Source organism: Symphalangus syndactylus, chromosome 18 (genome assembly GCF_028878055.3).
Source record: "Symphalangus syndactylus isolate Jambi chromosome 18, NHGRI_mSymSyn1-v2.1_pri, whole genome shotgun sequence".
Lineage (NCBI taxonomy): Eukaryota > Metazoa > Chordata > Mammalia > Primates > Hylobatidae > Symphalangus > Symphalangus syndactylus.
Genome location: NC_072440.2, coordinates 84,339,148 through 84,364,222, shown reverse-complemented (window position 1 = coordinate 84,364,222; position 25,075 = coordinate 84,339,148). Strand labels below are relative to the sequence as shown.

Genomic DNA, 25,075 nt, shown 5'->3' with positions numbered 1-25,075 from the left:
CAAATTCTATCCTATCATCTTACCACAGATGTGTTTGTTGGCCACGAGGAAGACTTAATAAAGTGGGGATGGTTCAGCATAAACCTAACCTCAGTCCTGGAAAAATTCAAAGTTCCCACTTGCTGAAAGACAGCATCTCTCCTTCCTTTTCTTCAGTGACCTCATTTTCTCTGTTGGAGTCAACTACTGCTTCCATGTTGCTGTCTCCCAGATCCAAATTTTTGGCCTGGCCTTAGCTGCTAAGCAGCAAGCCCAAGACTATAGCTGTCTGATGGACAACGCAACATGGCTAGCTTGTTCATGCCTCAAATTTAACTTGTCAAAACTAAACTCATTACTTTATCTTGCAAACTCACTCCTTCATTTAAAGGAGCTGATTGTCCCATTTCTGTGTATTTGTCCTAATTCTTCTATTATCACCTATACTCTTGACGGCATTACCGTACACTGTAAACCAGGCAAGGTCTACCAAATAGACACTTGACACACACTATTACATTATATCTTTGCATGGAAAATGCAGATTTTGTTCATAGATAAGAAAGAGAACTTGAGAATATTCCTAGAACAACAACAACAAAAAAAAGAGGTTTAAGACAAGGAATGAGCTGCTGTTGGCAGGAATAATTACTTAAAGTGTAGCTTAAATGAACATAGGCTTTCTAGAGTTAGAATGAAAACTTTTATCTACCACCTTTAGGTGAAATATATCATTATTATTGCAACTTGGAATCACTAAAGTTGAGCTAAAAATACCGTATTTTCTGTGAGAAATGATCCTGCAAAGCTGCATGATAAATAAAAGACATATTGTGACAAATCCTAATTTAACACAGTGCACACTGTCCACAACACGTGAGTTTCTGTCCTAGGTGCACCATGAAATGCTTGGTCCTTCTGAATATTGATTCTGATTTTAAAAAATCTTATGTAGGTGTTTTTATAATTAAAACAGTTGGCAGGAATTATGAAAACTTGACTTGAAGGTTATTACTTTTTTTTTTTTTTTTTTTGAGACAGAGGCTTGCTCTGTCGCCCAGGCTGGAGTGCAGTCACCCGATCTTGGCTCACTGCAACCTCCGCCTCTTCAGTTCAAGCAATTCTCCTGCCTCAGCCTCCTGAGTAGCTGAGATTACAGGCATATGCCACCAGGCCCAGCTAATTGTTTTTGCATTTTTAGTAGAGACAGGGTTTTACTATGTTGGTTAGGCTGGTCTTGAACTCCTGACCTCAAATGATCCACCTGCCTTGGCCTCCCAAAGTGCTGAGACTATAGGCATGAGCCACTATGCTCAGCCACTGTTTTAATTAATTAATTAATTAATTCACTCATTCATTTATTTATTTAGAGTCAGGGTCCCACTGTGTCATGCAGGCTGAAGTGCAGTGGTGGGACTATGGCTCACTGCAGCCTTGAACTCCTGGCCTCAAGTGATCCTCCCACTTTAGCCTCTGAAAGCATTGGTATTACAGGTGTGAGCCATTGTGCCAGGCCCAATTACTATTTTAAAAGATAAATATATCAGCTATGGCAAAGCCTTGTGGCAGACTGTTGTATATATAGACTTTTGAGATTTGATTGCTGTTGAAAGACAAAATTGAACACTAATGATAAGTTGGATGTAATTAGTTGCTGCCATTTGCTCAGAACATATTCTATAAATATGACTCATCAAACTTTTCTTTGCACCTATTTACATTTACTTACCTAGTGTAACTGAAATGACAGATGAATGCTTGACTGCTTTTAGAGACAAATGTCAATTATAAGTTCACATGAAGGGTAATGGGGAAATTATAGCATATACATATTATTTTGAGGCAACTTCATATATATTGGATAGACAATTTTGAAAATTGTCCGAAAATTGATCTGGATGATCCATGTGAGAAGTATTAATAAAGGGAAACACTTTATATTTGGATTGGAAAAACTATGTTTTAGGCCTTGGAGTGGTGGGTATAGTAAGAGGTCCATAGGATTATGGTAAAAATTGGTGCTTCTGATCTAACTCTGGAAATATACTATCTTATGAAATGACACTCCAATATGCAAAACATTTACCTTCATTATTGACAATTATAGAAGCAGTTCCTGTAGCAGCATCTTTAGTCTGATATGTAAATTCTGAAAGAAAAAAGAAAATTACAATCACATGTATACAGACTGGCATGGATAATTTATTTTAATAATTTCAATACAACACTAATCCTTGGAAAAACTTTTTAACCTTTAACCATCTGGAATGATAAAAAAGTAAGTAATTAGTGCTAATTTATACCCATCATCTATACAACAAAAAAAATAGACAGCTTTACATGTAGCTGCACCTTTTCTCTGCATTAGTAACAACCCACCAAACCGCTCCTACTTTCAATTCCCCCCAATTATTCATAATTGTATACATATGCATTTTTCTAGACCAACACACTTATGTTCTTCAATGAAAGGAATGTCAGAGTTGAGATAAAAAGTAAAAGTCAAATCTATAAAATGAACTTGTTTGATTATTTTCATTCTCATAAGCTTATTTCACCAAGAATCAAGGTCTGGCATATAAACAGAAATGTTGACCAGGCAGCCTTTGGTAGCAGCAAAGAGCCCTGAACTGGAGTCAGAAGATCTTCATTCTAGTCCTGGCTCTAGCTCCAACCAACTGTGTGCTCTTGGAGAAACCACAGAACATCTCTGGGCTTTGGTTTTCTCTTCTGTGAAATAATGGTTTCAGCCTCTATGGCTTCGAATGATTGTTGCCAGCTATGATGTTCTTAAAACATCTTTTGTGAATGCAGCATCTTTTTCTCCTTGTCATTTGTCACATATCCATGAGATGAAGGTTTGTAACCTCCTATCATTTTATTCCCATCTGGAGGAATGTACATAGAAGAATCAACCAAAGGACATTTAAGCAAGAATGGACAAAGCTGTGCATAAAAATTCTCTGGCCACCAGGGGAAGGACTAATAATTCTCCTCTAGATTCAATTTTTCTCATAACAAAATCACAGAAAAAAGCTATAAACACTAACTTTAAAAAAGATGGGAATTTTACCTGTAGAAATATCATTCTGTTTTAAGTTCTCTATATAATCACTGCCAAAAGAATCTTTGCCAACCTGTACCAAAGAAATAATGAATATTAGATCTTTTTGAGTTAGTAAAATGCTACAATGTAGTTTTTAGAATACTTAGCATTTTAAAAGGGCATATCTGCATAGTACTTTATAAACATTAACTAATTAATGTTCTTAATATAAGATGCTACACTTGAATGCAGCCCAAAGAATTGTTATATAATAATGTTTCACTTATATCCTACTTAAAATGTGAAGTATTTAATGAACGTCACTCATTAAGTCATTCTCATTTTGAGCTGTTCATGTGATAATTCCCACTGAGACAGAGTTGTCTACCATCATCAATCCTCAATATTTATGAAGAATCTCAGCTGTTTGTACTTTACTGTAAATATGGGCATCTTTGTCATGACTTGCCTGATGTTCCAGAATCTTTTTATCTTCTCCCTTGACACTGACACGTGGAAGCAAAGAGAAGGAAATTTTAAAGGCCCTAGTTAACTTGGGTAACTTGGTATAATGGAATTGTGTTTTTGCATCCTAGCATTTATTCTGTTAAAGGTATTTCAGTTTTTCCTTTGGACACCTATTTCTGTCCCATTCTATAGAGAACAAGATTAGGTTGGCCAATGGACCCAGGCCTGATTAAAAAGTGTGTTCCTTGTAGTCCTAGCTACTCGGGAGGCTGAAGCAGGAGAATTGCTTGAATCAGGAGGCAGAGGTTGCAGTGAGCCGAGGTCATGCCACTGCGCTACAGCTCTCGTGACAGAGCAAGACTCTGTCTCAAAAAAAAAAAAAAAAAAAAAGTGTGTTCCACCACCCTGGTCACAGTGATGGGTTCATGAATGAGCATGTGAGCTAAACTAGTCCAATAAGACTCAATCCTGGGACTTTTATTGAAACTACCAGGGAAGACAAGTTTTCTTCCCAGTAAGACTGCTGGCCATAAGAGAATGTAAGCCTGCAGCCACTGGGGCTCACCATGTGGAGACAACTAGAAAGAAAACAGAGAAACATAACAGAAAGCAGGAAGGTGACAGACACAAACAGACATAGACTCCTAATAGCCTAATGGACCTCTAAGTCATCTGAAGCCAGCTCTACCACTGGGCTTTTCAGTTACATGAGGCAATACATTCTTTTTGAAAATTTTATTTTTATTTTTTTGCTTAAGCTATTTTGAACTGGGTGTCTATTGTCTGTTATTAACAAAGTCCTGACTAGCTTCAGGCTGGGTGCGGTGGCTCATGCCTGTAATCCCAACACTTTGGGAGGTCAAGGTGGATGGATCACCTGAGGTCAGGAGTTCGAGGCCAGCCTGGTCAACATGGTAAAGCCCCATCTCTACTAAAAATACAAGAATCAGCTGGGTGTGGTGGCGCATATCTGTAGTCCCAGCTACTTGGGAGGCTGAGGTAGAACTGCTTAAACCCAGGAGGCGGAGGTTGCAGTAAGCTGAGATTGTGCCACTGCACTCCAGCCTGGGCAACAGAGCAAGACTCCATCTCAAAAAAAAAAAAAAAAAAAAAAAGAAAAAAAGAAAAAAAAAAAGCTAGTTAGCCTAGTGCCTAGTGTAACCCTGAACCACTGAACCATAATTTAAGCAGCTGTGTTTGTGCCTGGATCCTGTGACCACATTCGTGCTTTGTGGTCCACTTTGGTAATTGGATCTCTCCCTGTTTCTGTCAGCACGAGTGTGTATCCTAATCATCTGGTTAGCCCTCTAGCTCTGTCAGAACAGGCACTCTTCTCTGCCTGGCCAGCCATTTGCAGGGGCCAGGCCTTTAGGTCTGTGGCTCAAAGCCAGAAAACTATGATTGCAAGGCCTTTGATACCAATGCTGGCATCTTATTGACATCTCCCTACTGTCCATTTCTGGCCTCCGTGGTGCTGCAATCACTGTCACTGTGCTAGTCAGGACACCCTTGTTTTCTTCTCCCATACCTCTCTAATGCTTAACATTTGTCTGACTGCTACCTTGGCTGGACTTTGGCTTGAACTCTACAGTTGAATCTACAGCAGAGGTTGTAAATTGGTGGGCTGAAAGTTGAATCTGACTGCTAGATATGTTTTGTTTGCCCTACTATTGTTTTCCGAAAAAATAGACTTTATTTTAAAAACAGTTTTAGGTTCTCAGCATAAGAGAGTAGAAAGTACAGAGTTCCCGTATACTCTGTCTCCCCCGGCAACTAGTATCCCCTACTATTAACATCCTGCAACTAAGTGGTACTTTGTTACAATGGATAAACCTACATGACATATCATTATTACTCAAACTCCATAGTTTACATTAGGGTTCACCCTTGGTGTTGAATATAGGGTTTGACAAATGTAAAATGTCATATATCCACCATTATAGTACTATACACAATAGTTTCACTACCCTAAAATGTGCTCCGTATATTCATCCTCCTCTCCCCACTAGCCTCTGGCAACCACTAATCTTTTGTCTCCATAGTTTTGCCTTTTCCAGAATATCATACAGTTGTAATTACACAGTATGTAGCCTTTTCAGATTGACTTCTTTTACTTAGTAATATGCAACTAAAGTTCTTCTGTGTCTTTTTGTGCCTTGATAGCTAATTTCTTTTTAGGGCTGAATAATATTCCATTGTCTGGATGTACCAGAGTTTATTTATCCATTTATCTACTAAAAGATGTCTTCCAAGTTTGGGAAATTATGAATAAAGCTGCTATAAATATCTGTGTGCAGGTTTTGGTATAAATGCCCTGCTATTTTTGTTTATCAGTTCTCAATACTTAAATATTAGAAGACTTCACAAAAACAGACAGATGTCCAGGAGGTTCTGAAAATTCAGAGGTTCTGGTAACACTGGGTCCACATTCCTGCAAGGCAAACCACCTGGAACTGAGAGGTGAGTGCCTTAAAGTACACACAGACTCTTGACTTCATCTAGCCTACTGCAGTTTCTGTTACCTGCTTGGCTCCTGTAGTCCTTTAGGCTTGCTACCTCTGAACTATACTTCTGAACTGAACTTCTATTTTTCTGTCCTGCAGGTGAGCATTACTTCAATGGACTGTGTCTCAATCCAGGTTTCAGTCACTCCTGGTGTGTTCTATTCTTCCACAGAAAATTGTTCCTTTCTGGATATATCAATAGAAAGAAACCTGTCTGTTTCTTTACCATCATTTCTGAGAACTTAGAAGTCCTTTGCCCTCTCTCCTCCACCAAATCAAACCTCACCTGTTTTTCAACTATCAACTTAAGGTCTACCTTCCCTACTCTGGCCCTTGTTAATCCTCTCATCTCCAGACCTCCTATGATACTCCTAATCAAGCCCATAGTTCAATACCATCTTCTATTGTTGGCGATTTCGTATTTGTTAGTCTAGACTTCCTAAAAGCTTACTGGAGATTCTTTAGGAGTTGATCACATTAGTTGCCCTTCTGTTCATTTTCCTTGGACCCATCTTGTAGTCATGTTCCATTCTTTGTTTAAAAAAAAAAAATTTATTTTTTTATTTTTGAGACGGAGTTTCGCTCTTGTTGCCCAAGCTGGAGTGCAATGGTGCAATCTCAGCTCACTGCAACCTCTGCCTCTTGGGTTCAAGCGATTCTCCTGCCTCAGCCTCCCGAGTAGCTGGGATTACAGGCATGCACCACCACACCTGGCTAATTTTTGTATTTTTAGTAGAAATGGGGTTTCACCATGTTAGCCAGGGTGGTCTCGAACTCCTGACCTCAGGTGATCTGCCCATCTCAGCCTCCCAAAGTGCTGGGATTACAGGCATGAGCCACCACGTCCGGCTGTCATGTTGCATTCTTGAAGGAACATGACTACAAGCACCCAAACTATTCTAGAATGGTTCCATAGAAGGTTTTGTTTCCAACAGCCTTCTTGAAGGCACTCTCACACTCTTTTGACTATAGCAGTGAAATACTGTTGGGCAGAAAGATTCTTGGAAACCCACATAGTCTGAGATAGCCTGTCTGTGTTAACTTGTTCCACATGAAGGAAGCCAGGTCAAGAGTAACTACGGACAAGCACTTACTTGCACATAAGCCAGAAGGGAACTCTCAGAACTCAACATGCTCTTTGGAAATCCCAGGCTCAGTTCTGCCCTGAATATTGTAGAGTAGTGCCATCCAATAGAACTTTCTGCAATGATGAAATGTTCTATATCTGTGCTATCCAATACAGAAAATGTTTTCTATTTGTTCTGCCCAACACAGACACTCAAAATACAGACTGTGTGACTGAGGAATTCAATTTTTTAACTTTGATTACATTTAAATCTAAATATCCACATGTGGCTAGTGGCTTCTGTATTTGACAATGCAGCAAGGGTCATGGAAAGCAAAAGGGCTGGGTGTATGAGGAACAAGAGCATTTCTTCAGCTAAGGGTGCTGAGGTGCTTCCTTCACTCTTATCACTGGGAGGGCTCCTTCTGCTTTGAAGGAGAGCTTTGGCAGGGCTTCCAGAGTCCAGAACTATGACCTGAAGCTAAGGAGGGCAACTTCAGTCAGCACCATAACTTCTATTTTGCAAAGTGATTGAGGAATGGTTGTTTAGGCTGCTTGGAATCCTCAAATGGCAGAAACCATCTAGTAATTCTACTTTTCAACATACATTTGGGGTGAATAAAACATAGGAGATCAAAATATCCTACCCAAGGCCACATGAAATTGAATATTCTGCTCAAGAAGTTATCACATATATCAAAACAGGTTACTGATTTCAAAGCATTAGAATACAGAAAATATGTTTAACACTAAAACTAAGATGAATATAATTTAATCCTTGCAACTGAAGACATTTTGTCACTTTTCAGTGCCTGAGGGTTATAGTGAATAGCTAGTTGAGGAGACTAAGTTGCATTTGTTGTCATACAAAACCCAGCTGTTGCTTTTTTGAATAAATCCTTCATACTAACTTTTAACTTGTCATTTGTGGCCTTATAACAAAATACATAAGAAGAATATATAAAATCTCAGTTATGAAAGCTTGCTGGTTGTTTAAATCCTAGATAAAGCGGTGTTTACCTTAATAATGGCCTTTAGGCTAGGCATGGTGGCTTATGCCATAATCGTAGCATTTTGGGAGGCTGAGGTAGTAGGACTGCTTGAGGACAGGAGTTCGAGACCAGCCTCAGCAACACAGCAAGACCCCATCTCTACAAAAAATTAAAAAATTAGCTGGGTGTGGTGCTGCATGCCTGTAGTCTCAGCTACTCTGGAGGCTGAGGTGGGAGGATTGCTTGAGCCCAGGAGTTTGAGGCTGCAGTGAGCTGTAGCACCATAGCACTACAACCTAGGCAACCTATCTCTGAAAAAAAAAAAAAAAAAAAAAAAAAAAAGCCTTCGGGCATGGTGGTGCACACCTGTAATCCCAGCACTTTGGGAGGCCAAGGCAGGCAGATTGCTTGAGCTCAGGAGTTTGAGACCAGCCTGGGCAACATGGCGAAACCTTGTCTCTACAAAAAATACAAAAATTAGCTGGGTATGGTGGAATGTGCCTGTAGTCACAGCTACTTGGGAGGCTGAGGCAGGAGGATCACCTGAGCCTTGGGAGGTTGAGGCTGCAGTGAGCCCAGATTGCACCATGGCACTCTAGTCTGGGCAACAGAGTGAGATCCTGTCTCAGAAAAAAATAAAGACCTTTAATACACAAAGTTAATGCTACAATCACCATTATTAGGCCTGATTATCTGAGAGTGGTGATAGGTTTGAGATAATCCAGTCATTTTCTCTCATTTCTACCATTTCTTCTTATACAAGGTGTATATTATTTGCTTGGTTATAGGATCATTTGTTTGAACATATGGCTAAGCATTCCAATCAACATAGCCAACTAATTATAGCTAGCTGTCTTTCAACAGAGTTCAGGAAAGGACAGATTTCACCTCATTATATATTACCTGGAAAGACCTGGTGACTAATTTTTGATCTCTGAAAATGAAAATCTCAGTGCATGATCAGATGATTCTCCCACAGCAATCTAGCACAGAAGGTACTTTTTGGTTAAGGTGATGGATACTCTGATGCACTGCTTTTCAAGCTATCTGTGGAGCAGCACTGGCCTTGTTTTCCTTCTCTTGCTTTCAATCCATTGTGGACTAACAATTTTATAAAATACAATAACAAGGAGATGAAAACAAAAAAGAGTCATACAAACTACAAGGCCTAATTTATTATTACTATTATATTCAACAGCTATAAAGTTATTCTGTCAAATTGCTATAAATGATCCTAACTGCTTACTCTCAATTCCTGTACTGTTTGGACCACTGACAATCTGCATGCAGCTTGGCACCAGCCTGAGGACTGGACTTTGAACAGCACTGCCTTAATGTACCGAGTTAGGAGGCCAGCAGGTCTTATTTTCTGGTTGGACCACGCTGGTGGAAGCAGGATCTGGTCAAAACATGGTGTAATGAAGAAGCTAGCTGAAACAAGGAAAGCGACTTCTAGTTGCTCTCACTGCTCATTAGCACAAGACACTCGTACTGGACCCAAGATAGTTTACAAATGCCATGGCAATGGCCCATGGCATTTGTAATTTGCCCAAGTTACCTTATATAGTTCTGGAAATTCCCCACCCTTTTTCCAAAAAGTTCTGAATAACCTGCCTCTTAATTAGCATATAATTTAAAGTACATGTAAATGTTGCTAACAGCCCATACACTACCCTCTGGGTACACAGCCTATCGGTTAGCTGTGCAGCGCTGGTTCAATCAAAGTTGCTTTTTCTTTTTTTTTTATATTTAACAGCTTTACTGAGATATAATTATAATAAAAACCCTGCATATATTTAATGCATACATTTTTATGGGTTTGAATACATGCATACATCTGTGGAACCATTACCACAATCAGTGTAATAAACATCCATCACCTCCAAGTTTCCTCCTGCCCATTTGGCAAGATAAAATAAGATCCAGAGATCTGCTGTACCACATCGTACCTATAGTTCATAATACTTTATTGTATGCTTAAAATGCTCTTAAGAAGGTAGATCTCAAGTTAAGTGTTCTTACTGCCCCCGCCACCACACAGTTGCTTTTTCTTATCCTTGGCTCACTCTTAAATTCTTAACTGGGCAAAGCCAAGAACCCTCCTTGGCTAAGCCCCTCAGGGCAGCCTGCATCAGTATCACCTCTGTCACAAAACTTCATGCTTGATGGTTCTGAAGGGAAACAGATAGCTACCTGTATTAGAGAGTTTGATAGTCTCATATTTGAAGGAAGCAAGACAGGGTAATTTCTTGAAGGTGTTTCCAGTTTGCTGATTCCTGACGTGGGTCATTTGGGTTCATACCTGCTCATGGTTTCTGCGCTCATATTGGGCCAGTGCATCTTGAGTTCCTTACTTGACCATGGTCCTCTCCTGAACTGCCAACTTTTGATGTTGAGGAATAACTTCCTCCTCTTAACATTTGGCTTCAATGGAATGGAGCAGGAAACACTTAACTCAGGTGAAGTCTTAAGAAAGATGTCCTAATAGGCTCTTTGCCCTGGGAGGAAGACTTTCATTTTATACAGTATCTGCCAGGACTTTAAATCTGAAAATACCATCTCCAATTATCACTAGACTGTAGCTTTGGTCTATGACAGCTAAATACTGACTAACTCTTAAGTACTTGAAGTGTTTCATTATACGTGTATCACTGTATAAATATTGAGGTAACTCGTTTAATGTTCTCTGTCACAATATCTTAACAAATATTTCTCCCTAGCTCAATATAAGAAGTTTGTTTGGGCCATCAATCTTACTTCATTAAGAGTTTGAATTTTAGTTTGTTATAGGTAGCAAGAGGTAAATAAATCTTGCTGAGAAAGCCATAGAAAATTTTTACCTGTTTTTCTTTTGCTCCATCTGTTCATTTTTATCTTGATAAATTTCATGGTTTTCGTTTCTACTTAGAACTTGTCATCTTTAAAAAAATGCTATAAAGCAAGTTTGGCTAATTTGCCTAATAAAAATGTATTTCACAATGGATAAAATACAATTAATGAACAGATAATAACTTCTTTTATAAAAATATATTATTTTCTTTTTAAGAAGTCTAAGAATATTATGCAATTTGCTTAAGCTTTTAAATAATTCCATGTCTAAAGATCCCAGGTTATCTAACCAAAGTTACCCTGGATAGGTTTTAGCTGCAGTCATGTTTTTTGATCCTCTGCTATGCAGACACACAGGCTAAAATCCACTGTGGTGCTAAACATTAGATGACTAAATCACGGCCATGGTAGATGTATAGAACTTTCAAAATTGTACAGATGCTAACATAAACCATCACACACAGATGGTACCTTTGCTTTAATCAACCTCCTAACTGGAACATTTCCCAAAATACAGCCCCCTGCTTCTATTCCTCTCCTATCCACTCATACGGTTTTAGGATTCATTTCCCAAGTTCAGTTCCGTAACTCAAATATTTCCCTTTGTCATTTCTTTCTTTGCCTCAAATTCAACAGAACTAAAATAAAATCAATTTCATAATCTTAGGGTTGGAAGAGATCCCAGGGGACATCCAATCTTGACTTTAATGGCTACATAAATAGCTTCCATAAAGCTTCCAAGAGAGGGGTTCTCTAATCTCTCCTTTAATGTCTCCAGCTCTAGGAACTCCCCTCTTCCCAGCGAAGCCATTTTGGGTACATAGCTTCCAACGCCAATTCTATGTCCAGGTTTTCCTACACAGGAAATTATATCATCCTCTTTCCAGTTCCCAGGTCCTCTTAATTAAGTCAGCACCATCTGATTACTCTCCAAACCCTCCATAGCTAATCAGGTATGAGATGAGTCAGGCCTAAGTTTTTAATCAGCCCCCTCTCACAGACCCATAATTCCTGGAACATAATTAATTGCTGATTAATTACACTGATATTTTAAATCTATCAAGAGCTCAATCTTAGCAAAAGAGGATTTCTTACTTTGAATCTTATGCTTCACGTGATGTTTTTGACCAAATAGCTGTGTGAAAATTATGTTAATCATAGGTTAGAAATAAAATTACAGTTTACTAGCAGATGAAGTGATAATTGTATAGTTTATACATCATTTAAAACTCCTGTGGACAGAAAAGTGCTGACTGCAATGAAAAATGACATTTAGAGAATTTTTGGTAAAATCTACATAGTTCACAGGAGAAAGCTCGTTCTTTCAAGTTCCTTGTATTTTTTCTTGCCCTTTAATAATGTGCAGACCCAGCCTGGCTTTCCCTAAAAATCAAACAAACACACAATCATCTACCTTTCCTGTTATACTAATGCTATAATGCTAGCACCTTAAAATTTCATGAAAAATGAAAAATGAAAATTTTTGGCAGCCCATTTATTTTCAAATTATTTCAGTAGCATGGATAAAAATAGGAATACTGTATGTTACAATATCATATCTCTACATACATGAAAACAAAACTATGCCAAAAGATCAGTTATATGTGGTTCATTAAGGCCCAGATTCTTTTCAGATCTAAGATACAGCATTAGAAGAAAATGACTTAGATATGAGTAAATCACAGTCATTACACGAAGTTTCCAAAAGCTGTGTTGCTGCAGTGAAACCTGCTAAAAACAAGATGACTCATGCTATTGTTTAGAAGCTGGATGACAGAAACCCATTGGAGTAAGCTAATTTCCCTCACTTCTCACACCCCAGTTACAAACTCATTACATTCAGGGAATGCAGCATTAAGTTATTTGAGAACTGCTACTTCCCAGAGGATTCAATGAGGTAGAAATTAATATAAAGGACAAGGGAGACTACTCTCTGTTATTCAGATCTTTAAAAACAATAAACTTCCACAAGAATTGAAAGCAGGTACTCAAGTAGATGTATATGCATGTTAGTAGCAATGCTATTCATAAGAGCCAAAAGGTGGAAACAGCCCAAGTGTCCATCAATCCATTCACTGATGAATAAAAAAATTGTGGTATATCCATACAATGGAATATTATTCAACCATAAAAAGGAAGGAAATACTGATATATGCTACAACGTTGTACCTCAAAAACAGTATGCTAAGTGAAAGAAGCCAGGTACAAAATGTCACATAATATATATTCCATTTATATGAAATGTCCAGAATAGATAAATCCATAGACACAGAATGAAGACTGGTGGTTCCCAGGGCCTTAAAGGGAAGACGGAATGAGGAGGAACTGCTTAAGGGGTAAGGGATTTTGTTTTGGAATGATGGTAAAGTTCTGGAACAAAACAGAAGTGGTGGTTGAATGTATTAAATGCCACTCTATGTATTATATGCCACTGAATTGTTCACTTTAAAATGGTTGAAAAAAATAAAAACAATGAACTCCAGTCTTAAAACCAGATTCTTACCTCTAGAATCCTCTCCACTATACTTTATACTTACCTTACACACCATGGACGTCGTTGCTCCAAGCCGAGCAGCTTGGACACACTGGTTGGCTCCTTTGCCTCCAAAGCCAATAAAAAACTTATGTCCATGGATGGTTTCTCCAGTTTTTGGCAAACGAGAAGTAAGACTATTGTAATTTAAAAAGAGAAGAAAAAAGGCATATTGGTAACTGTAATCAATTTAAGTTCTTTAGAAGAGAGGGAAGGTTATATAGTAGAGCTCTAAATTGTCTTAACAATTAGAACTATAAGCAGAAGCAAGGAAGATTATCTCTTCCTTTAGGATGACATTTAGTAGTTTGCATCATTATCAAGAATGAGTCTCCTTGACAGAATTCTTCTCTCTCTCCTAGAGACCACTACTGTGGCTAGTGTTGTACTGCATCAGGGTTATTCATGAATACCTTTCCTTCATATTCTCTTTCCTAATGCCAGCACAGAACTTTATTCACAGTGGGATTTAATAAATGGGATGAAAGTAATGTATATTTCTATATGGGTTTATCTGGTCACTTTAATAAGAAGCAGGAAGTGTTAAACCAAGAAGCAGGAAGAGTTAAACCAGACCAGGATTCTGATAATCAAGTACAGGACCTAAGGAGAAGAAGGAAGTTACAATTCCAGGTACTAAAGAATCTTTTTTGTTTACTAAGGGGTAGAGTAAGAGTAGGGTGTTCAGAGAGCAGGATCAGGTTTTAGTCTTAGTCCATCTTGCATACCACATCATTTCACGTGCTCACTCAAAAAGGGCATCTATTTTAGAAAAGGAACCCTAAAGAGCTAAGTTATTTTTAAAATTTCATTATGGAAGATTACAAACCTATAAAAGTAGAGAAAACAGCATACTGACTTCCCTTACCCTCATTCACCTATCATCCAGATTTAATAATTTAATAATTATCGTCTCATAGCCGATCTTGTTTGAGTCAATACCTTCATCAGCTTCTCCAAGAGGTAAGAATTTTTACCATAATGCTATTATTGCCTAATGATGATAGTATTAAGTGAGGCAAAAAGAATAAAAGGTTTGATCCAGGGTAAGATTTTTATATTTCATATTATTAAAGATGGAAGGTGTGAGGAAATAAAATATTTGAAGGATGGAAAGAAATGATTGACTTTAAAATGAAAGAGGAGTTCTGGGGAGTTCTAGGGCAAGTGATGAAGACGGGCTCAGGTGGCACGAACACTGGCTAGCTGGCCACAAAGAAGTGGGCCAAGGGCCAGAGGGAGCAGATAAAAAGAGGGTAGGTGTGACCAAAAAAGGTTAATTAGCTTTAGATAGGAAAGAAAGGTAAGGAGGTAAGTTCACAATGGTAAGTCCACAGAGAACCTACATTGCTTTTACAGGTTAGAAATTTATATTAATTTCCCACATAGGTTGTGGTCTATCTGAAGCCAGTATCTTATATTAGAACAGAGCAATGCCAACTCCTATAGGTCCGTAACAGCCAGTTTGCAATGGGATGACATATAACTGATGCTAAGAACACACAATTGCTTCAATAAAGACCAAGCTCAACCTGTTAACCTCCTTTATATAGCTCTAAAAGTGTCAATAAATTGAGCTGAACTACTCCATTCCCTTGCAGTACACTGTCAAATATGGTTGAGATTCAAAAGAGCCTCATCAATAATTTGAAAACATCCCACTCCTCCCCTTTAAATTCTATTTTTATCTTGGATTCTAAATGCATTTATAGTACTGATGAAAAAAATATACATCTAGAAGGTTCACTTCTGAAAAAGGTACTCAATCAAGAGAAAAATGGTTTTAATGTAATGTTATTATCCTGTCATTTAATTTAGCAATGACAAGTGATGATGAGATTTTGATTTGCATTAGAAATCTTAAACATTTTAGGATTCTGTTATGAACAGGCAATGATGAGTAATCTGTGTGATTGAGTAACTATGTGAATTCTTGGCTTACTGATGCTGCTACAAACAACACTCATAGCAACCTGAAAAAGAAAAAATATCCCATGTGGCTAAAAACAGGCCAAATAACTTGATTAGTAAGACTGTCACTAAAGACACTTATGATTTCCACTATATTTATACTTAGATCTGGGTTACAATTCACTGGTTTGAATCAAGTGTAATTTTTATTACCGACTGTGAGAATTCATTTAAAAATCACCAGATTATTACTGGGATGTATATGTATGTGGGGGAAGGGCAAAATCATGGGTACAGTAGGTGTGTTTGATGTGGGAGCAGATGGCTGAGATTTAAACGCATTTCTAAACAACTTCTATTAACACAAGCACTGTATTAATTCAGTGATCACTGAAATTCTTCACTCTTTTGGTATTTTACTAATTTCTCCTCTTTTTCTTCTGCATCCTTCCCCTACTCTTGTCTCTTTCTTCCCTCAACTGTAGACTTTCCCTGCATGAGGACAGGGACCAAGTCTGTCATGTTCTCCATTTTATGCAATGTGTCTGTCACTTGACACGAGGTTAACAGATATTTGCTGATTGAACAGATTTTTGTAAGAGTCTCCCTTTGTCTCTGTCTCTGTCTCTCTCTCCTTTTTTTTTAAACGGAGTCTCTCTCTCTGTCACCAAGGCTGGAGTACAGTGGCACGATCTCAGCTCACTGCAACCTCCACCTCCTCGGTTCAAGTGATTCTCCTGCCTCAGCCTCCCAAGTAGCTGGGATTACAGGGATGCGCCACCAGGCAAGGCTAATTTTTGTATTTTTGGTAGAGAGGTGTTTTCACCATGTTGGCCAGACTGGTCTCGAACTTTTGGCCTCAGGTGATCCGCCTGCCTTAGCCTCCCAAAGTGCGGGGGTTACAGGCATGAGCCACTGCGCCCAGCCTCCCTTTGTCTCTTTTCTGTGTCTCCGCTGTATAGCATCTATTCCTGTTCTGAAATGAGGATGTGGAGGTGTTGATTAGGGAAGCAGGGGGAGACTAGCAGGGATGACTGGGCAACTGTCCGACAATGACAACTCCATATTTTACCAGATCTTGCCTACTGCATTCCCAGTATCAGCAGCATTCCTCTTCCACAAGCAAGAACTGTAACTAGAAGTCATATATTCCTTCATTCATGCACTAATTCAACAAATGTTAATCATTGTGTCCTGATGTATCTCCTACAAGGCAAAATCAACTTGTCGACAATGGCATTAAACCTAACCCTGATGCAAGTAATACACGAGTGAAGAAAATAATTCACGGAATAAGGAGATTAGTATGTTCCACTTTTTCGGGGGGGGGGGTGGCGGTGGAGCCTCACTCTGTCTCCCAGGCTGGAATGCAGTGGTGTTATCTCGGCTCACTGTTACCTTTGCCTCCTGGGTTCAAACGATTCCCCTGTCTCAGCCTCCCGAGTAGCTGAAATTACAGGCATGCACCACCATGCCCAGCTAATTTTTTTGTATTTTTAGTAGAGATAGGGTTTCATTTTATTGGCCAGGCTGGTCTTGAACTCCTGATCCCCCTGCTTCAGCCTCCCAAAGAGCTGGGATTACAGGTGTGACCCACGGCGCCTGGCCTGTTTTTTTTTCTTTTCTTTTTTTTTTTTTTTGAGAGAGTCTGCTCAGTTGCTGAGGCTGGAATGCAATGCAAAAATGGCTCACTGGAGCCTCAACTTCCTGGGCTCAGATGATCCTCCCACCTCAGCCTCCCAGATAGCTGGGACCACAGGTGCACACCACCACTCCCGGCTAATTTTTTGTATTTTTTTGTAGAGACAGGGTTTTGCCATGTTGCTCAGGCTGGTCTCAAACTTTTGGACTCAGGTGATCCTCCTGCCTCGGCCTCCCAAAGCGTAGGGATTGCATGCGTGAGCCACCGTGCCTGGCTGATTTATGTTTCTTAAAAGGAAAAAGATATATGTATATGTTCTCCCATGATGAAAGCATGCATAAAAAGTGAAAAGTTAAATGACAGGTATTCACAAGGAAAGGTGGGGACTAAAAGTTCGTGTGTTACTTTATATTCTTATGCATATAAATACATACGACAAGAATTTTAGTGTATGATATGATACCACTTGTCACTACTTCAGATTCACGTGGCCTCTGCCTCATTTACTAGCCACCAGTTCTTCATGGGCACCAGCTGGCTTCTTGCAGGTGTCACCTAACAGACCCTTACTGAATGGTGCTCTCATCCCACCCCCGGGGCTTCTGACTCTTCAGACTGTCCTAAAGAACTGAGCAGCCAGTGGTCGACTTGCAAATATCAAATACGCTCTTCCTTCTTCCCTGTCCCCTGCTCTTGACTCCTGGGTTATAGTGCTAACTGAGTATGTGCACTTAAGCCTCTGTCTTAGGCTCTGGTTTCTGTTAAACCCAGACTAAGACAGTTTACGGCGGATTTAATTTTTTTTAAAGTAAATAAACCGAAGAGTGGAGAGAGCAACTAGAAAGTTAGTTACAAACAGGCAGAAGCATTTCTGAATTATAAATCCTAATTTACTTTGAATTAGACTTTCCTATCTTTCTTCCTTATTGAAATCATGAAATTATGTTCAGGTTCAAGAAAGCATCTGCACAAAGCACCGTCTCCTGGGATGAAAGCATTACTATGATTTGTTCTAATTAAAAAAAAAGAGGTTTAGCAGTGTCAAAGACAGAAAAATTAAATTGCTCAAATTAAAAAGAAAAGGAAACAGTATTAGTAGAAATACATTGTTACTACCATTTAAAGGTAAAAATAGTGTAAATTTCTGAATGAGGGAGAAAACCTGAACAGAGAAAACCATGCCTAAGAAATATATTTGAATTTAAAACAAATTCATAGCTTTTAAAATGACACAATGTCTTTAGGTTGGACTGAAAGGCACAGTGATAAATGTTCATACATAGCCTCAGTCTTCCCTGCCATGAGAGGCCACGTGGTTAGAGCCTGGGTGTGCCAGGCAGGAGGCCTGAGCCACTTACTGATTGTATTACTTTTGACAGCTTTTCCCTCTTTGAACCAGCTTCTTCTCTTGCAAAACAGGTTTAATAATACTTGTCAACTCCTTAAATGCCTGGGTTTTGTGCTCTGAGTTAATTCACTGACAGGTGTTACCAGAACAACTTATCAATTGCTTTTAACTTCTTGACAATGATGTGATTTTTACAGATTCTCAGAGATTATTCAAACCAAAGGAAAGAATGACCCGGTAATATGGGGATGAAAAGTCTTTCAACCAAAGAGGTCATGCTAATATTGGCTTCAGCCAAAAGTCACCAAATGTGTTGCTTTTTGGCTTTTGCATTGATCTTTTCTCCTTTTGGCTGCAAGCTTCTGACAACAGAAGCCTCGTAATAGGAGATTGTACTATTAGTTATTGCCCAATTAAAATTCGTTACGCTAATTATTATTCTTATTGCCTGTATTCTTCAACCATATTTGTTCTTCTCAGCATTTGTATATGCCACATTTAAAAGGCTGAGAGTAATTTCAAAATCAAGTGAGTGATATCTATTTCTACCTCTGTAAAAAAAATCTCCCAACTAAAAATTCATTCTATGTTCCCTAACCCTTCATTTGCAGACATATGTTATTTATTTAAGGTAATGAAACATAAATTATGCTTTATGCAGTTTTTAACTGATTTTGATTACTAACCCATATCTTTTTTTTTAAGAGACAGGGTCTTGCTCTGTTGCCCAGGGTGGAGGGCAGTGGTACAATCACAGCTCACTGTAACCTCAAACTCCTGGGCTCAAGCGATCCTCCTGCCTTGGCCTTCTGATTAGCTTGGACTACGGGGGCACAAAACCATGCCCAACTAATTTTTTTTTGTAGAAATGGGGTCTCGCTATGTTGCCCAGGCTACTCTTGAACTCCTGGCCTCAAGCAATCCTCCTGCCTTGGCCTCCCAAAGCACTGAGATTACAGGCGTGAAACTCATATCTTTTCCTAGCTAAAATGTCTGTGACTAAAATGTCATTTTGTCTGAAGATGCAGCTACTCTGGAATTTGTAGAGTGGACAAACAACACTCTAGCCAGAAGTGATCAGCCTTTCAGAGTGTCATATCCTTGACCCCTACTTATTTAAAATTTACTTATGTGTGAAAAAGTGTACCAGGCAATGAGAGAGACAATAAAGATTAGTACATATGGTCTTCTCCCGTGTTACAGTCTTACAGGGCTGACTTCATTCACATCTCTGCTCAAATGTTACCTCTTTAGAGAGGACTTCCCAGACCACCTGATAGGAGACACTCCCTTCTTAATATAATTTTTAAGTATTGACTCATTCATTCTGACAAAAAAAAAACCACCATGTTTTTAAATCAGAGACAGCATTTAAATATTTATACTTTAGTTCTCCAGTCCCCCACAAGGTTACATGATAAGAATAACTCCCTAATAATAAATTTTGGAGCCTATATAGGACATTTCACACACAGCTGCTGCTCCTCCCCTTTGGGGTGGGGGAAGAAGCAGCGTGCATCACCTGCACATGACCTGCTGACCTTTGCTTTGTTTTTTTTTTATTTATTTTTGATTATTATACTTTAGGTTTTAGGGTACATGTGCACAATGTGCAGGTTTGTTACATATGTATCCACGTGCCATGTTGGTTTGCTGCCCCCATTAACTCGTCATTTAGCATTAGGTATATCTCCTAATGCTGTCCCTCCCCCCTCCCCCTACCCCACAACAGTCCCTGGAGTGTGATGTTCCCCTTCCTGTGTCCATGAGTTCTCATTGTTCAATTCCCACCTATGAGTGAGAACATGCGGTGTTTGGTTTTTTGTCCTTGCGATAGTTTACTGAGAATGATGTTTTCCAGTTTCATCCATGTCCCTACAAAGGACATGAACTCATCATTTTTTATGGCTGCATAGTATTCCATGGTGTATATGTGCCACATTTTCTTAATCCAGTCTATCGTTGTTGGACATGACCTTTGCTTTGTAAACAAATCCTCTCAGGGAGAGAAGGGGAGGGTCTCTAGGTTTACAACCTCTAGAAGGAAAACAAATTATCTTGGGGAGAAGTCTCTGAATCTCTCTACAGGTCTTTAACTTCCAAGGCTTGTTTGCCAAACATTCTTTAGGCCCACAGTGGCTCACGCCTGTAATCCCAGCACTTTGGGAGGCCGAGGTGGGCGGATCACGAGGTCAGGAGATCAAGACCATCCTGGCTAACACGGTGAAACCTTGTCTCTACGAAAAATACAAAAAATTAGCCAGGCGCAGTGGCAGGCGCCTGTAGTCCCAGTTACTCAGGAGGCTGAGGCAGGAGAATGGCATGAACCCGGGAGGCGGAGGTTACAGTAAGCCCAGATCGCGCCACTGCACTCCAGCCTGGGCGACAGAGCGAGACTCCTTCTCAAACAAACAAACAAAAAACATTCTTTAATCCGGTGTCAGAAATCTTTGCTCAGAAAGTCCTGATCATGCAGAAACATGAAAACATTCATGAAGCATTGCTTCCCAACAATTTTCCTCATAGCAATATCACTACATGACATTACAGTACTCATTGCCTTCTTCTTTTCCGCTTTCTTTTGGATTAACTGTATTCCATTTTATGTTCCCTGTTTGTGTGTTATACTCTACCTTCCCTCCTCCTCCTCCTTTTTTATTTTTTATTTTTTTATTTTTTAATTTTTTTTTAATTTTTTAATTTTTTATTTTTTTGGTAGAGACAAATCTCAGTAAGTTGCGCAGGGCTGGTCTTGAACTCCTGGCCTAAAGTGAGCCTCCCACCTTGGCCTCTCAAAGTGTTGGGATTACAGGCATAAGTCACCATGCCTGGCTGATTTTTTCCCCTATTATTTTAAAAGTGGTTGATCTAGGGTTCACAATACGCATCTTAAACTGATCACACTTTATTTTCAAACAGTACCATACCACTTTACTTAAAAATGTAATGCACTTTACATATTCTTCCATTTCCCCTTCCTAACCTTTGTGCTATTGTCATACATTTTACTTCCACATGATGTAAACCTCATAATACTATGTTATTACTTTATTAATTTTAAATGTCAATTGCCTTTTAAAGAAATTGAGAAGTGAAGAAAAAGTCTTTGTATTTACCCATATATTTACCATTTCTGGGGGTCTTCATTCCTTTGGGTGGATCTGGGTTTCCATCTGGAATCATTTTGGTTCCACCTAAAGGAACTTCCTTTAACATTTATTATAGTCTGAGTTTTCTGGTGATAAATTCTTTTATTTTCCTAAAAAGTCTTTAGGAAGTCTTTATCTTTCCCCTTTATATTAGAAAGATACAGAATTCCATGTTGACAGTTTATTTTTCAAGCACTTTAAAGATTTTATTTGCTTCTGACTTGCATCTTGTTTCTGACAGGAAGTCTGCAATCAATCTTTGTTCCTCTATATGTAATGTGTGCCTTTTTTTTCTTAACCTCTGGATGCTTTTAAGAGTTTCTGTTTGGGAGGCCGAGGCGGGCGGATCATGAGGTCCGGAGATCGAGACCACGGTGAAACCCCGTTTCTACTAAAAATACAAAAAATTAGCTGGGCGTGGTGGCGGGCGCCTGTAGTCCCAGCTACTCGGAGAGGCTGAGGCAGGAGAATGGCGTGAACCCGGGAGGCGGAGCTTGCAGTGAGCTGAGATTGCGCCACTGCACTCCAGCCTGGGCGACAGAGCAAGACTCCGTCTCAAAAAAAAAAAAAAGAGTTTGTGTTTATAACTGATTTGCAGGAATTTGATCACAGTGTGCTCTGATGTAGTTTATATCGTGCTCATCCTGCTGGATGTTCATTGTTTGCATAGTTTGCATCAAGTTTAAAGAATTTCAGCCATTATTTCTTCAAATGCTTTTAGTGCCTCTCTGCTTCTCTCTCCTTTTATTCTTAGACTCCAATGACATATATGGTAGACTGTTCCACAGGTCACAGACACTCTGTGCATTTTTTTTCTCTGTGCTTCAGTTTAGATAATCTCTTTTACTAGTTTTTCAAGTTCACGTATCCTTTCTTCTGTCATGTTCACTCTGCTATTAGGCTCATCCAGTGAATTTTTTTATTTCAGATATTGCATTTTTCATTTTTTAGACATCAAATTTGGTTCATCTATGTATCTTCCATTTTTCTTCTGTTCATCTTTTTCTTTAAATCACTGAGCATATTTCTAACAGGTCTTTTAAAATCCCTTTCTGGCTGGGCGTGGTTGCTCATGCCTGTAATCCCAACATTTTAAGAGGCTGAGGTGGGAGGATTGTTTGAGCCCAAGAGTTTGAGACAGCCTGGGCAACATAGTGAGACCTTGTCTCTATAAATAATTTAAAAATTAGCTGGGTATGGTGGCGTGCACCTGTGGTCACAACTACTCGGGAGGCTGGGGCAGGAGGATTGCTTGTGCCTAGGAGGTTGAGGCTGCAGTGAGCTCTGATTGCATCACTGCACTCCAGCCTGAGTGACAGGGTAAGACCCTGTCTCAAAAAAAAAAAAAAAAACGCCTTTTTGCTAATTCCATCATCCCTGTTTTTCTGTGTTTATTTTGATTGAGTGGTTTTCTCCCCACTCTTGGTTATAGATCACATTTTCCTGATTCTTTGCATGTCTAGTGATCTCTGGATGCTCACTAGTTACTCCAACATGGGCAGAAGTAAATATTTTTGAATGAACGGTCTACAGCTTAGAAGACATTATATAGAAAGTTGAGATGACAGATGCCTAGGTACATAATAAATAATACAATGGGGTGAGAACAGGGCAAAAGTGCTATGTATGACAGAGGCCCAAGGGAAAAAGTAAGCCAGTTATGAAATTTCCAAATTGAAAATAAAGTTATGTGACGGGAGTCTTTATAAACTTAGTTGGAAATATGGTCAGAAAAATGGGGACAAAAAGGGGAACATCCTTTTTATTCTTCCAGTATGGCAAGGAGGGCTGAGTATACAAGGTGTCAGGAGAGGCTTATCACTCAAAATATTAAACATACACATAAAAATTAAAATACTACCTAAGCTCAGCAAATCTTTTTGGCTAATTATATATATACCTCCTTACTTCCAGCTGAGAACAGTCCTAGAGGAAGAAAAAAGGTTGGATAGGGAGGTGGGGAATGAGCTAATTTTGGAATTAGAGATTGCAAGAGGCGAGGGCAGGCAAAATGTATATGTATGTATAGGGGATTAGGAAGTGGGGACTGGACAACTATTTTGGATGGCAAAGGTATGTGTACAAGAACTGGAAAGTGGGAAAATCAGAATGCTGAAAAACAGAGCAGAAAGGGTTTGGTGGAACAAAGTCATTTGTCAAAAGTTCCTGATGAATTGCTTTTAAATTCACTGAAGACAAGAAAAGTATGCATTTGTAAAATAATAAAAATGACAGTTAAAAATAACTACAAAACCAATATTTTATTTTCTATTTTGCCAATTAATTATGGTAAATTTTAAATTCCAGAATGACTTCTGTCACTACATTATAATTATCTGGGTTACATCTTTTTGCCATCTGCTAGTGTACTTTAAAGAAATAAAAAACAGATTTTAATTTTATCCTAAGCAAAATATAATTAGAAGGATAAATCAGCATAAGAAAAAATAATGTAATCTGGAATCAATTATTAAATTTTAATTTATCTACTATTTTTGGTGATCATATATAATCAAGAACTCATTATGTTATTTTGAGCTTAACAATATATTTGTAAGATGATCTAGGGTAGGCATTATCATATCATCTGTTTTAGGGAGAAAGTGAGAATTCAAAAAGTATTGGCTTATCAAAAAAACACATAGCTGTTAGGGGTTGAGCTAATTTTTAATTCAGCTCTTCTGACTCCATTGCTATAGTTTTTAACCACAATATGCTACTTTCTTTGACAATTGGTATTCTTTCAATTTTGACTATAATGTTGGATATTCAATAGATAAAACACACAAATATTTACTTAACAGTCATTTATATAACAGCATAAGAAACAATAATTCTATACTAAAAATGACCTATATTTCATCCCTTTCCACCACTTCTTGTTTTGAGTGTGTCACTAGGTGATGTTACAGAGGAAAGAATGGTGGCTTTCCTGGTGGTCTCTTGACACTGTTCATTCTTAAAATCTTACTTGTATTTCAAATATCTTTGCATAGCCTATTCTTTATGCCTGAAAGTTCTTTCCTTTGCTTCTCAGCTGAGCTAATCCATTCAAATCCCTTAAAATTCAACTCAGACAATCATCTCCTTTGGGAGTCCTAATATAGTAAGTCCAATTGAAATAACTAATACATTAATAATGGCAGATATTTCTAGAGGACTTATATGATAAATACTGCACTAAACACTTTATAACTATCAATTCACTTAATCATTACAATAACCCCATGAGAAAGTTATTATTATTTTGATCCTATTTCACAGATAAGGAGAATGAAAATCAGACAGATTACAAAACATATCCATGTTCACCATGTTCACCCAGTAGAAGATGGCAGGGCCAGGATTCAAAGCAAGGTTGATCTGACTCCAAAACTTACAAAATATTATCCAGAAATGTACCTAAAGCCCCTTGGACCTATTTATATTTTAGGATTTTATAATTTATTGTGTAATTTTTATTTAATAGTAATTATACTTCTGAAGAACACTGGTGTTCTTCAAGCTGAACCAAGATGCTGAGACGGCAAGGCCAAATAATGGTGCTCCTTTCCTACTTAATTCAGAAGGCATTAAGTGAATGGACACTATGTTATCAAATTTAACTT

General features: G+C 38.6%; 2 protein-coding genes across 9 annotated transcripts in view; one reads left to right on the top strand and one right to left on the bottom strand.

The window, feature by feature from the left end:
* BABAM2 (BRISC and BRCA1 A complex member 2) overlaps nt 1–25,075 on the top strand; it is a 577,548-nt gene that overhangs the window by 74,698 nt on the left and 477,775 nt on the right. Inside the window, exon 1 of one of the 2 annotated variants that reach the window (XM_063623865.1) lies at nt 5,833–5,953. The exons of the other annotated variant lie outside the window; for it this stretch is intronic. The gene's annotated coding sequence lies outside the window, so the exon portion shown is untranslated. Of the gene's footprint in view, nt 1–5,832; nt 5,954–25,075 lie in introns of those variants that run through there. 2 annotated transcript variants of the gene reach the window in all.
* RBKS (ribokinase) overlaps nt 1–25,075 on the bottom strand; it is a 113,112-nt gene that overhangs the window by 67,537 nt on the left and 20,500 nt on the right. For all 7 annotated transcript variants that reach the window (XR_010117233.1, XM_055253184.2, XM_055253183.2 and 4 more), the window contains exons 2-4: nt 13,422–13,554; nt 3,053–3,116; nt 2,066–2,128 (exon numbers count right to left, since the gene is read on the bottom strand). Coding sequence is in view for 6 of the 7 variants with exons in the window: in XM_055253184.2 (XP_055109159.2) it covers nt 2,066–2,128; nt 3,053–3,116; nt 13,422–13,554 (260 nt within the window). In the remaining variant the exon portion in view is untranslated. The remainder of the gene's footprint in view (nt 1–2,065; nt 2,129–3,052; nt 3,117–13,421; nt 13,555–25,075) is intronic.